Consider the following 13,895-nt stretch of genomic DNA (forward strand, 5'->3'; position numbering starts at 1 on the left):
GTTAAAGTCTTCCTTAGAGCAAAAACTTTGAGCTGAGCTTTACTAACTGCAGCTGTGCATACTCGTCATAATCAGCTGTTCAAAACCAACCAGTCTTCCGTCCCTCCTTAGTACATGACCGGGCTGTCTTTCCCAGGAAGTCCAGACGTCAAGATTCAGCCTCACAAGGCCAAACGCAGGCTGAAGATGAAAAGTCCAGACGGTCAAGGGAAAAGAAATTTCAGTCTTCAAGGCCAAACAGGCTGGTGGGAAGGCGCCAACCAGCAAGGCCACATGCTCCTCCTCCCCTACCTAAAACCCCAGATAAAAATTCCTTTTTTTCCCTTTGAGAAAGTAGATCTGAGTTTTACCTCCCATCTCCTCGTCTGGCTGCGTTTTGATAATAAACCTCTTTCCTTGCCACAAGCCTGGGATTTCAGTTACTGGCCCTCCTTGTGCGGCGGGTAAATGAACCTGTGTGTTCAGTAACAAAACGATTTTCAGCTACCTGCTTTGGGGCTGGTCTTCCCAAGTTACATTTGGACTAATTTAATTATATTGGATTCTGGGCTCTAGGGTTTTTGATGTAGTACAAAAATGATTGCAGAATTGGTACTGGTAATTTTTCCACAAGGCAGTTTTTATATTGGTGGCCCTGAGAAGACTCTTTCAAATCCTATATCAAAGCCGTGAGTGTGAATCTTGTAAACGGTTGACTGACTGGAAAGGGGAGGAAGCAACAAGGAAGCCTGCCTTTCTTGAGTGCCTGAGTAAAATATTTTTTCTCACCATCTGTCTAGTTATGAGGTTACTGGTTGAAAATCACTTAAGGTTTCCCATGGTAAAAGCTCAGGTCCTGAGAAACATCGCCAAGTTCTTTATTTTTTCAACCCGTAACAGGAGTTTTTGAAATAAAGTTCACCATGACTTTGCTTGAATTGCTCTCACCTCACCTTCTCATCTTCTTTTCAATCATTTTTTCTTTTTTTTTTACAAGGGACAAGAAACTTCTTACACACCAGCAGGAGTCTTTCGGTGAATGTTCACAGCGTGGAACAGAGCTTCTAAACCTCTCCTCCCTTCTCCACCTCCCTGCCACAGTAGGAACTCTAACTGCTGCTACAGCAGAGAGAGGAGCTTGTCTCCCAGGAGATTTAGTTGCAATCCTCTGAAGTTTTCACCCTCATCTCCCTTGATGAATTGCCTAGCAGTCCTCTCTTCTCAAAACACAAAACGTGAACACTCATTTCATTTTGATACTGAAAACTGACATTGATGTGCAATATGAAAAAAAAGAATCAATCAACTTTCTTTTTAAGGGGTGCTACCATGATTGCTACGCACATGGGACCACATGCAATGATGAGCCTCAATTCCAAAGAGCAAGGGTATGGGATGCAGACAGGAAACTTGCAAGTGGGTGAGCAGGGCTTCCAGGCTAGATTGGTGAGCTAGGAATAGAGGGAGGTGAGTCTGTGTGAGTGAGGATTGGACACTGGTGGGTGGAATCTTGGCTTTGTCTCAAGGTACCCATTTCATGGGTAATGGGTTTTTAACACCTACAAAAACAGGGCTCTAGGATGTTAAGCCCCTTTAACACAGGGAAGGAGAAGATTTTCTGCCTTCCTGTCCCTTACTTCTGTCCTTGCTCCCGCTGAAACTAGACACTCAGTACTGTATGATGGCTTGTCCAAATTCCATAGACTCCAGGGAGCCTGCAGATTTTGTGTGTGTGTGAAATTTTTTTTTGTGGTGGAGCCAAAATGCACGCTTGAGTCTCTTTACTCCAAGTTCTTTTTTTTATAGTGGTGAGTAACTAATAGCTTAAGATGTTACACTTTTTCGGTAGAGCCATTCTTGGGCTGGGGCTTTCCTGCAAAGGGATTGTTAGTACAGCCGGTCCTGCTGGAGTCTGCCGAACTTCCAGGGCTGGACAGTAGCTGGGGACAAAAGGACTGCTTTTAAAGAATGATGTGCACATGGCAACCGAACACACCGGATCTACCGAGACAATCCCAATTTCAAACACTGGGTTCCATTTATCAGACTATATCCTGAATTTTGTTCAGGAAGTGTAGCCTCTGTTGAAGGAAAGAGTCAGGTAGGAAGCAGAGTGGGTTGAGGGGCACAAAAGTAGGTTGATGGATGGAGATTTCAAGTATAGGGAACATCAAGTAAAACCTTTGTGCTGTGAATCTGATAAATAATGTATAAATTGCCTAAAGAGGCACATGCCAATTGTGTCGCCACTGCCTAATTTGAAAGGAACTTCTGGTTCTTGCCTACCTGCCAGAGCCCTTCATGGAATGTCTCCCCACCCCCACCCAGACCCACCTACCTCCACCCCTCCCCCACTGCAGAATGTCTTGAATCCTACATTCTACTCCTGTTTAGATTCAAACTTTTCCCTTCTTTACTTGGATCCTGAGCATCTGCTAGAGCAGGCCACTCTCTGGGTCCTGAACTTGACTTTTCTCATTGTGGAGGTTGCCAGGCACCGGTGGGCCGTGCCCAAGTCTGCAGGATGGCTTCAGAAGGAGGTAAGCATGTAGGTTGGGTGGTGTGTTCAGAGTCTCTGCCACTCCTCAGATCCTGGAGATTCAAATGTGATACTTCGCTGGGGGCAAGTAGATTGGACTGAAGGAAAGGAGAGAGCAATGGACGCCCAAAGTCGTCTCCCTGGGAGGCTGGGAGCTGATGGAAACCTGGGGCGGCACTGGGGAGGAGAGCTCCTGAGAGGTGAATCGAGATGACTCAGGGGAAGTGCCCTGGGTATGGAGAAAGGATGGCAGCGGCACGCTGATTCTTTCTAGAGGGGATTCAAGTCACTTCCACATGTGTGTGAAGGGAGAGGTGGGACTATGTCGTGGTGGTGGCACAGGGACGGTCACAGGGAAAGCCTAGCCCTGGGTCATGTTCTTCAGGCACCTGGAGCTTGCCCCCCAGTATCTTCCTGAGGGATTTGAACTGAGCACACCATATCTATGGGGGTGTGGGGAGAGATGGTCTTAGCCAGAAAGTTGTTCTGTGGGGCTGTCTGTGGTCAAGTCTGCAGTGAAACGTCCGCCGCGAGAGCTAGGCTAGAAGTCATTCTAACGGCTGCAGCATGGAGCTTCTCCACCTTCCCGGCCCAGAGCTCCCCTCTCCTCAGTCCAGGTGGCCGTCGTCTTGATTCAGCAGGGGTGGGGCAGCCGGGTGACTTCAGCCAGGAGAGGGCCCAGGTTCCTAAGTTGTTCTGAATTGTTCTCCTTGTGGAGACTCGGTTCTTCAGACTGCGTCATCTTGTCCAGTATTTCACGTGTACCCTCAGCCTTGCATTTCGCCTTTGAGATGATGATTTGCTCATATTCCACGTCACTACTTCACAGACAGGGAACAGACGTGGAGTGTGGTTGCTTTTCCTGCCGATCGTCTCTGAAGGCTGATTCCTTTTTAAAGGGGGGAAGGAGAGTCGCCCAGAAGCAGGAAGACTGTCTTCTGTATTATTGCACATGTCCTGGGACGCTTGTCCTGGTGACTGAGCTGCGCGTGGTGTGTGCTTTGCTCTGCTGGACCAGGCTCTGCGCGAGCTCCTGGTGAACACAGATGTCTTCCAGGTGACGCTGTCCCCCCGGCACCTGGTGCGTCCCCACTTCTTGGTGGGCCTTCACTTTCCATTGTTGGGAGCTGGAAGGGGGAGGACCACACACAGTCTGCACTCCCACAACCTAACTGATGTGACCGACAGCTCTGGAACTCTCTGGAACCTCCTCTGACAGCCCCACTGCTGTCCATTTCCTGGCCTTTTCTCATCCTCTGCAGCCATCACTGGCTGTGAAATGACAACTCGGGGACACAACCCATTTGTTACAGACCCCTCTCCTGGGAACAGAGCTGAGTGTGGCAGTGACTCTGGCACTGGGGCTGGAGGCAGAACCCGGCCATGCGAAGTGTTTGCTGTGGGGGCTTCTGAGCTGCGCGCAGGCGGGGCTTATGCCGGGGTCCTAGGGCGCTTTCTTGGGGGGAGACAGTTTTCCAATGATTTGTTGTGTTCGGCCAGGGAAGACAGAGAGGGGTTTATACTGAGTATCAGGAAAAGAAAGACTGAGGAGGAGACGGGGCCCTAATGTTTTAGACACCAGCTGTTCACCCTTTGGGTGCCTGGAACTTACCTTGGAAAAGGTCTCTACCTGCTGGTGGGCCTGCCCAAGGGCATTTCCCGCGGAGTAGATGTCCACCCAGCTCAGTGTCTCGGGATCCAGCCTGTGAGCCTGGCAGGTCGGGCGCCGGGGAAGCCGTCAGGGAGGCCCTTCAGTCAGCACTTGCTGAGACTGCTCGGCAGACAGGGGTCAAGAGACCTTGATGTCTAGGAGCATAATTCTCAACTGGAGGTCAGAGCAAGCAAATCACTCGAGGAATTTGCAAAGTGCGCAGTTTCCTCTCTTGAAATGGCCCTCGCCTGTTGGGATTCATCGCTCTGATTCCCCAGTGACTAAGGGGCCCCAGGGCTCACCCTGCTTCCTGATTCTCCACTCCGTTCACCCCTTTCCTTTGTCTCAACAGCATCTCCAGTGCTGGGACCGGATGTGACCATGAACCCTGGTGCCTCCATGTCTCCGTTCTCGGCACTGCCCTTTTCTCCACCCACTCCCGGCCCCCCACACCAACCATCCTGGCAGCAGCACCCGCTGCCCCTCATCACCCCGTCATTCCCTCCTGGCAGCCCCCTGGTGCTGCCAACTTTCCCCAGGACACCTTTGGTGGCTACCAATGGCCATAGCCCAGGTGGGACTGGGGCTTGCAATGTCATTGTGCAAGTCAGGTTAGAAGGGAGGCCAGCAGAGCCCCCCCAGACTCAGAACTTTGTCCTTACTCAGGCCTCCCTCAACTGGAGTGCTCCAGGGGCCCTCTGTGGGAATGCTGCGTATTCTGCAACCCTATTCTTGGCAGCCTCTGTGGTGGAGACCACTGTACCCGCCCCGGCTGTTGGGGGCACCCAGGCTGGCAAGGCAAGCTGGTCTCCAGGCCTTCCTCCTCGAGCTCCGCCACCAGCTGCCCAGCTGGCCTCCACCACCCCTCCGGTGAACACTGGGCCGCATCCACATGGGGCTTCCAGGGAGGGTGGCCTGGCCACCTCTGCGTGCAAGGCCTCACTGGATGACTCCTGTACCCCCAAGAGTGTTTACGAGAACTTCCGACGCTGGCAGCGCTTCAAGTCCCTGGCCCGGAGGCACCATCCTCAGAGTCCTGACACAGAAGCTCTCTCCTGCTTCCTCATGTGAGCACACTCCCCGGGGACAAGCTCAGCCGGAGCTTTCATTGGAAGAGGGACTTGGGAGGGACTGCGGGTTAGCTATCCCAGGGATACTGGAAGGAAGGTGCGAGGGCGTGCCGTGCTCTGAGAAGGCACATGCTTGGTAATATGTGTCACGTGTCTGGTTTATGACATCTTCTCAGGTGCCTTATCCCAACTGCCCCCACCACCCTGAGTCCAGCGAACCCTTCTCTTCTATAGTTACCATGATCACACTTTCAGAAGATGCACAGTCAGAGCGGCTCCTGGCGTAAGGAGAGGAGTCCTGGTTGGGATGCCCGCCTTCCTCAGCCCTGTGTCCTTTCAACACAGGACTTAGCACAGGACAGCCGGGGGATGTTGCATCAGAGGAGGCAGAAGATGTGCAGACCCAGGAGAGAGCTTTAGACAAGCCCCGCCTCGTTGTTCTGGAGGATTCCAGTTAGAACAGGGCGGAGGTAGAGCTCGGTAGTGGCGAGGGCGTGGGCTCTTTCCTTCTGGAGTTGTGAGCCTGGGAGGCACTTCCATCCCACCCTCAGGCCCCTCGTAAAAAGGGGACAATTCTACTTAATTCAGAGGGCTGCAGAGAAGGTCCCTGGGCTAACCTATGGAGTGTTAGCAGATTGCCTGGCACGTGCTGTGCCTTGTGAATGATTGTGATTATCAGTATGAAAAGGCAACATTGAAAAGGAAAAGAGCCCCGAAAGCCACGATGTCCCAGCTAGAGGGTACAAGTGGAGGGTCCGCTGGAGTCCTAGGCCGTGGGCTGGTGTGCGTGTGAGGTGATGACACAGGAGGAAGATGTGTTTTTGCACACCCAGACACCTGTCTCTCAGCCTGCAGCTCTCCTGCTGCTGTGTGGGGGGTGCTCCAGGCTGCGCAATGGGGGATCGGGGGGTCAGGATGGGCGGAGGCCGGGCTGGAGACTGTACTGACCCCGAGGGCTTGCAGCCCAGTGCTCCGATCCCTGGCCCGCCTGAAGCCCGCCATGACGCTGGAGGAGGGACTGTGGCGGGCCGTGCAGGAATGGCAGCACAAGAGCAACTTCGACCGCATGATCTTCTATGAGATGGCAGGAAAGTGAGTCAGGGTCTGGGGCCCGAGGGCTGTACGGGGATGAGGGCTGGACCACAGGGCAGGTTCTGCGGCTCATCAGAGAGGATGCTGGGAGGAGGCCTGTAAGCCAGCACAGGGTCCCTGAAGCCCAGAGGCCCCTACTCCCGCCAGAAGCTTCTCCCTCACCTTGAGAGCTTTCATTCTTCTGTCCTGGCTCCCCTGGGAGCTCCTCCATCCCTGATCTTGACCTACCCTTGCCTTGACATCAAGGTCTCGGGACGGGGTGGGGTAAACTTATGAGCCCAGGGGTCAAATCCCATAGGGGCTGTGCAAGGGGGCTGTGCTCCACCAGCCAGCCTGCTGCCTCCTCAGTGGCCCCAAGGCACTTCCTCTCCCCAGTCCCCCAGTCAGCTGCTGCCTTTGCTGTGCTCTGGGCCTGGGCTCCTTGTCAGCATGGTCTGTGCCTCCCTCACCCGCCAGGTTCATGGAGTTTGAGGCAGAGGAGGAGATGCAGATTCAAAAGCTGCAGTGGATGAAGGGGGCGCGGGGCCCACCTCCTCCAGCCCCACCGAGACCTGATCCTCAGGGGCCGCCTGCCCCGGAGGTGGGCCTGCAGCCAGGTACAGCACCTCGCTCCCACAGGAGCCGATGGCCAAAGGCGCCCAGGCCTAGGGAGGGCCCCTGGGCTTAGTGAAGGCCCCTCTCCCCTCGTTGGTCCTTTTCCCTCAAGGAGGTCACTGGTGTTTCGACCAGAACAGCCACCGGGAGCCTGGGGTCTCAGCTGCCCCTCATCACGATGGGGTATTGCCCTGGTCCATTTCATAGCTACTCTCCCACCTCCCTGTGAAGGGACCCAACTTGATGTTTGGGTCTCTGTGAAGGACCCAAAGCTTGGGATACGGCACGGGAGGACAGATGAGGACCCACTGGGAAGTGGGCTGGGTGGGGAGACCCCTGGAGAGGCACAGGATCCACACGTCCTCATGCACCACACTTCTAGATGCCCCTCGTGCTCCCTCTCCCATGTGCACGTGGCTGTGGGTGGTCCTGCCCCAGCCTGCACCCACCTTAACGTTCCCCACACACTGCCCTCACCCACGCGCTGTGCTGGGGAGCGAAGCTGGAGCCCTCACGCCCCCCTCCTCCTCCCAGTGGCCTCAGCCTGCACGCCCAGGAAGGCAGGCCCCAGGGTGCAGCCCGCCCGCCCACAGCCACACAGACCCCAGCGGCGCCCGGAGAGCGGGGCACCCAAGGAGATCCCCCCCGAGGCCGTGAGAGAGTACGTGGACATCATGGAGGGGATGCTGGGGCTGGCCCGCCCAGCCACGAGGGAGCTGGATGGAGGACGGAAAGAGGACAGAAACGAGCCCCAGCAGGAAGGGGGTGGGGTCTACCTGGACCTGGGTCTCCTGAGCTACGTTGACAAGCTGTGTTCCCAGGAAGACTTCGTCACCAAGGTGGGCTGGCTTGGAGCTTGGGGTTCTAGAAGATTCTAGGGAGTGGCACTCTCAGGACTCGAGATCTGGGTTCTGTGCAGGCCGTTGGGATTAAGCTGTGTTCCTTGTTCCTGAGCCATTTGTGTGTGTGTGTGTGTGTGTGTGTGTGTGGCCAGTGACCATGACGGTTTAAACACCCATCTCGTGGAAGGGAATGGAGTGGGGCTTTGTTTCTCCAGCTCCTCTAGGTCCTCTTGGCTCACAGGTCACTCCCTGCCGAGGACGCTCATAGCCTCTCTGTTCTGTTCCAGGTGGAGGCGGTCATTCACCCCCGGTTCCTGGCAGAACTGCTTTCCCCAGAACCACAGCTGGACCCCCTGGCCCTGGCTGAGGAGTTGGAGCAGGAGGAAGGACTCACCACTGAGCAGGTGAGCCAGAGAGGGGAGGGACCCCGGAGCAGGAGCACGTGACTCTGCCCACACTCCCCTGCTTGGAGGCCGGCGCTGGGAGGAGCAGCTCTGGGGTGGGGGCAGTGCAGGAGGACAGGAAGGAGGGGATGGGGAGCCTGGAGGGGAGGCCAGGACCCAAAGCCAGGAGTACGGCGCAGGAGGACAGCAGGAGGGCCACATGTCTGTCTTTGAGACCAAGTCACAGGGTCACCCCCTTCTCTCCTCCCAACCAGTGCCATTGTCCCATGCCCGCTGCTCCCCCTCCTCTCACACGGCCCCCCTCTGTCCTCCCAGCTGGTGCAGAAGCGACTCCTGGCCTTGAAGGAGGAGGAGGGCGTGCAGAGACCCCCAAGTCACAGCGCACCCCCACTGGACTCAAGTCCTTCTGAGTCTGAGGCCGGCCCAGATGCACATGACCACGACCCCCAGTTAGGGGTCAGCGACCAAGCCTACCCGCCAGAGACTGATTGCGAGGACCCTCAAAGGCCCGGCCAGGCAGACACCGACATGCCCAGGCCCCAAGCCTTGGCTCTCTCTCCAGGACGTCAGGAGTCCCCTCCACTCGGGGCTGCACGGCCCCCTTCTCCCCCACAGGCTCCGAGGCTCACTTCCCCTACGCTGGGATCCAGGGACGCCCCCGTTCTCAGAGAGGCCTCTCCTGCCAGGGAGACGCACAGGCCAGCGGACGGGTCCAGTGAGGACGAGGATGACCTGCCCAGCCTCGCCTTCCTCTTGGCCTCTCAGCACAGCCTGCTTCCCTGGCGCCTCTCCCAGAGTCCAGCCCCTGCCTCGGGCCTTCTCTGCCCTGGAGGTCAGGGGGCGCAGGGAGCCCCCCAGGCCCCGTCCCCTCAGAGCACGGGCCTCAGCCCAGCTCCTCCTGCAGCAGCCGAGTCCTGGAAGCGCCCTGTGTGTGCAGGCCCAGCCCCTGCCGAGAAGCCGCCCCTCCCAGGGGCCAAGCTCAGGGTCCCTGGGAGGTCAGCCTTGGCTCTGGGGCTGGTGCGCCCCTCACAGCCACAGAAGAGAAGGTGTGACCCGTGTGTCACAGGCAGGAGGAGGAAGCGGCATTGCAGCCAGTAGGAGCAACGGGGCCCCCTCCAAGCCAGCCCCTGAGGCCCCTTCTCGCCAGTGCAACCCTGGCAGTTCCACCATGTGGGCGCGGGGGGAGGGCAGGACCACCAGGCAGAGCGGGCCTGGGCGCCGGGTGGGAGCAGCTCCCTGGGGCGCTGGATGTAAATTGTGAATAAAGAGAGTTTTGTGGGAGATGCTCTCAGAGTGCTGTCTCCACACTTGCATCTGCGCTGCTCCGTGGAGAGGGGCCCTAACTAAGAGGAAGGAGGCTGTGGGAGACTCGGCGCCATGGCTCCACAGCTTCCCTCCACATCCACACGGACTCCTTCAGACCGCTCCTGGGCTCACACAGCTCCCACAGGTCCCCAGGGACCCCTCGCCTTATCCCCACTCCCAGGGCCACTTGGTGAGGGGCCTCCTGGGGCATGCCATCATCATCTGTGTCCCTGAAACATCTGGGGATGGAGAGTCGCTTCCGTGCCTTTCAGCCCTCTGGATCTCTAACCCGCTTTCTAGAATGGAGCTTGGAGACAGCGCTTGTCGTTAGGGAGCGTCTCTCTGCTCCCTCATGTGGACAGACAACAGGGCCAGGACATCCTCAGCTCCTCCAGGGCTCCTGTGTGGGTGGCCTGATGGGAAAGGAAAAGGCTGGGCCTCAGCTCTCTGCCTCGTTGTAGGAGGGGCATCCTCTAGTCTCAGTGGATGGTGGTGGCCCAGCTACCTCTTCATTCTAATGAGGACAGAACAAGGGGAAGGGGCTGAGAGGAGATTCCTGGGGCCCGGAAGGTGTGTACGCGGGGCGTGATAGTGGCCCGGAGGATATCAAGTCCCTTTGCAGGATTTCTGTGCAGGAGCGTCTTATCCAACTGAGGGAAGAGGCCTCATCTTGCTGTGGGCAGGGGACTGGCTTCAGGGGCCTTGGGGTCTTCAAGGACCCCCCACAACCACTGTCCCTTCCCTTTGCAGCCATGGCCGGACTCTTGTGTGAACAGATGTCGACAGAGATTTCTATTCACACGTAAACAGTTCCTACTAACAATGAGCACGTTTCACAAGCACAGCATGCCCAGCACGGGCAGCGGGGGCGAGGGGTCCACAGCCCCAGAGCTGGGTGGAAGCCGGGATCCAGGCTGAGGGGATGGAGGCCTCGGTCACCCTTCTGCAGGCGCCAGCGCAGACCCATCAATCAGAGCAGGGGACTTGACCCCACTGGAGCGAGTGAGATGAACAAACAGTGAGGGACAGGAGCCAAGTGGTGTAGACCCTGCTGTCTCACAGACCGCCCTCTCTCCCTCCCAATGTGCTGAACCCCGTCATGGGGCGTGCTGGCTCCCCCTCCAGCCCCTTCCTCCTGCCCTACTCGGTAGCTCTGATGCCGCGTGGACACGCCTTGGCCTCACCCTATACCCTCCTGGCCAACCCCGCTTCTTCAGGTCCTGAGTCTGATTCCTTCCCCAGGACCCAGGCAGGATCAGGACGGCTGAGACTCCCCTGAGTTTGGCCCCTGTACAGCCCAGCATGCAAAGCTGTGGCCACAGGGCAGTGGCCCAGAACTGGGGTGGGGCTAAAGCTGTCCAGTACCACAGGTGGCCTGGCCCTCTGCTTGTCCCTCACAAGGAGCTTGGGTGATGAATGGGCTTATCATGCCAGGGCCCCCTTCCCACCTCCCATGAAATCCGCCGGTCAGCTCACAGGTCCTCCGCCATCACCTCTTTGTTGACTGTCCAGGCAGCCAGCACCCAAGTGCTTGCAGCCCTCCTTGGCCGTTTGTGAAGGAGAGGGTTCATCTTGGCTGCGCTTTCCCTGCCTGCTACCCCCTCCCTGCCCAGCGGGGCCTCTGTGCACAGAGCAACGGGCCTCAGAGGTCACACCAGACTCAGGCAGTGTGTTGTGGGCTGGTCCAGAAGCTGCCGCCTCTCACAGGTGAGCATCTTCTCCATGTGCCCACCCACTGTGTCCCTGCCTGGGGACAGTGCACACCGGGCTCTGGGTGCAAATGTGGGGAGTGAAGATCTGCACATTCGTCATGAAAAATACAAGGGTAGGTCCAATGGGAAGAAAAAATGAAGAAACGTCTTGAATTTAACTGTAGCCGAACCTTCTTTATTACGGAAAAACACAGTGGACATGAAACTTTGTGAGTATAGCGTACAAGGTAGGGCTCAGGCAGGAATCACTAGAGACTGAACAGGAATCTCTGGAAAGGACACCTTCACCCACAAACCCTGTGGAAGTGGTGGTGCTCAGGGTAGACGCCCCCTGTGTGCTCAGCGCTCCCCATGCTTCACCCCTGCGGCTCACTGGGGCTCAAAGAGAGCCTGCGAGGAAGTCATGTTTCACTCATTTTTCTGTGGGGAAAGTGGGCTCGGAGAGGTCAGGGGACCCAGTGCAGATTACGCATGAGGAACCGGGAAAACCCGGTCAGCACCTCACGGGTTTGGCTCCAGAGTCCTCCTCCTGCACCACTAGGAATAAATCTCGCCAAAGAGACTGTGACATCCTGGGGAATGCCACTGGTAGAGGAGCGAGACTGTCCCCGTGGATGAAAATGCTGTGCCTTCGGTGGTCAGGCTCCCCAAGGCCGCCCTTTCGTAGCTGCGCTTCTGTTCCTAATCCAGAGCTGCATGCTGTCCCACAGGTCTCTGTGCACTCGGAGGATGGGTGAGAGTACCCTGGTTCAGGCTGCCCCCATCCTTGCCCGGCAGCTGACAGACAGCGAGGCCTACCTGTGTGGGTTCATCCGTCCCTCATCAGCCACTTCTGGCGTAGGTCTCACAGGAGGCTCAGGCGGAGGAAGATCCTGTCAGGGGTGGGGGGCAGGTATTCAGACAGACAATGGGAAATGCTGAAGCCATTCCTGCAACCTCATAAACTCTCTGTATGGGAGTCTAGGAATGAGTGAGCTTGCGAAGTCCCTGCTCGTGGGCCCCCAGGACTTGACAGGACCCTCACCCCAGACAGGCTGGCAAGGGTTACCACCACCTAGCACCCCTCCTGAGGGTCCTGGAAGAGGCTTGATGAGCCGTCTTCCTGAATTCTGAGGCCTGCCTGATCTGGGATGCCTGTGTACAAACCTGGGCCGTGGGTGCTCGTTTTAGTAACATACGTTGTGATTTAGCTGCACTCTCCCAGGGTTCACTTTCCCGTCCTCGTCAGTCTCTGGAGGACAGACTCCACTCTCCTTCCACGTCCTTCCTTGGAACGTCCTTCATCTCTGCCCACTCCAAAGATCGTGTTTCAGGGACTTGTGGTGTGTGAATTTGTGTAAAGCGTATGGGGACTAAAAGACATTCTCTGACAGCAACACAAATGGCAGAGAAACCCTGAGGTGCTGATGGGCTGTCAGGCTCCTAGTTTATATAAGCAGAGGAGTTCGTCACCGTTACCTGCTCTGCATGTCGCCATCTTTCAGCAGGAACCTCACCAAACACTGGTCCTTCCGTGCTCCCACACCCGTGGAGAAGGAGAGCCTCAACAGCACCGCCACATGAACCGAGTGCCGCTGGGTCCACAGCAGTGTCGCCAGGCCAGGTGGAGGTTCAGGGTTCAGACCATACCCCATGTAATGTGTTTACTCCTCCTCCCGTGAACGGGGGCTTCTGAATGAGCCAACAAGGGTCCTTAGATCACAAGACAGCCTGCATCACACTCACTGCTTTATGCTCTTTTTTGAACAAAACAGATAATTTTATTAAGAATGCTTCAACTATACAGAAAAATAGAAAAATGCAATAGAAACCAATACAGCCAACATGCAGATCTAGGCAATGTGAACATTTTGCCATATTTGCTTCAGCTCATTTTTAAAATGAAAACTTTATTAAGACATTCACATAGCATACAATTCTTCCATTTAAAGTGTACAATTTTATGGTTTTTAGCATATTCATAGAAATTGTAACCATCACCACAATAAATTTTAGAACAATTTCATCTCCTCAAAAAATAACCCCATGCCTTTAGCTATTACCCCACGGTCTCCCCGCCATGCCCCAGCCTTAAGCCACAATTAACCCTTTTTCTGTCTCTACAGATTTCCATATTCTGGACTTTCATGTGAATGGAATCATACAATATGTGGCCTTTTATGTCTGTCTTCTTTCACTTAGAATAGTGTTTCCAAGGTCCGTCCATGTTTTTGCAGATATCAGTACTGCAAACTTCTTTATTGCCGAATAATATTCCATTGCGTGGATAGACTACAGTTTGTCAAATTCGCTCATTCGTTGATGGGCATTGGGTTGTTCCTACTTTGTGCCCTTTATAAATAACTCTGCTATGAACCTGTGCACACGGGTTTTTGTGGGGATGCACATTTTCATTTCTCACAGCTCCTCCCTTGAGCGTGGGGGGCTGCGTTACACAGAAACTCTGTTTAGCCTTCTCAGGAACTGCCTGACTGTTGCCCAGCAGGGGCACCATTTTATATATTTCCACCAGCAGTGTGCAAGGTTCCAGTTTCTCTCCACATTCTCGCCCACACTGGTTATCGTCTGTCTTTTTGATAACAGTCATCCTCGTGGTTCTGAGGTGGCATCTCATTGAGGTTTTGAATTGCATTTCCCTGATGTTGAGCATCTTTGCACATGCTTATGGGCCATTTATATATCTTCTTCAGAGCAAACTGTATTCATC

At 55.6% G+C, this 13,895-nt stretch overlaps 1 protein-coding gene across 1 annotated transcript; it reads left to right on the forward strand.

Moving 5' to 3' along the window:
- Nucleotides 1–2,503: 2,503 nt before the first annotated feature.
- Nucleotides 2,504–9,269, forward strand: LOC124233881 (NUT family member 2G-like). Its single transcript, XM_046651143.1, has 7 exons — nt 2,504–2,519; nt 4,522–5,236; nt 6,203–6,331; nt 6,788–6,927; nt 7,469–7,764; nt 8,055–8,171; nt 8,487–9,269. Exons 1-7 carry the CDS (start codon nt 2,504–2,506, stop codon nt 9,267–9,269), a joined length of 2,196 nt encoding a protein of 731 aa, XP_046507099.1.
- Nucleotides 9,270–13,895: the final 4,626 nt, after the last annotated feature.

The sequence above is a fragment of the Equus quagga genome, unplaced genomic scaffold (genome assembly GCF_021613505.1).
Source record: "Equus quagga isolate Etosha38 unplaced genomic scaffold, UCLA_HA_Equagga_1.0 268.2_RagTag, whole genome shotgun sequence".
In the NCBI taxonomy this organism is placed as follows: Eukaryota; Metazoa; Chordata; class Mammalia; order Perissodactyla; family Equidae; genus Equus; species Equus quagga.

Bases quoted from the DNA above. Each gene is read 5' to 3' on its own strand.
- LOC124233881 (XM_046651143.1), top strand. The intron at 6,332-6,787 runs GTGAGTCAGGGT...CTCACCCGCCAG, and splicing joins TTCTATGAGATGGCAGGAAA to GTTCATGGAGTTTGAGGCAG. The intron at 6,928-7,468 runs GTACAGCACCTC...CAGTGGCCTCAG, and splicing joins GGAGGTGGGCCTGCAGCCAG to CCTGCACGCCCAGGAAGGCA.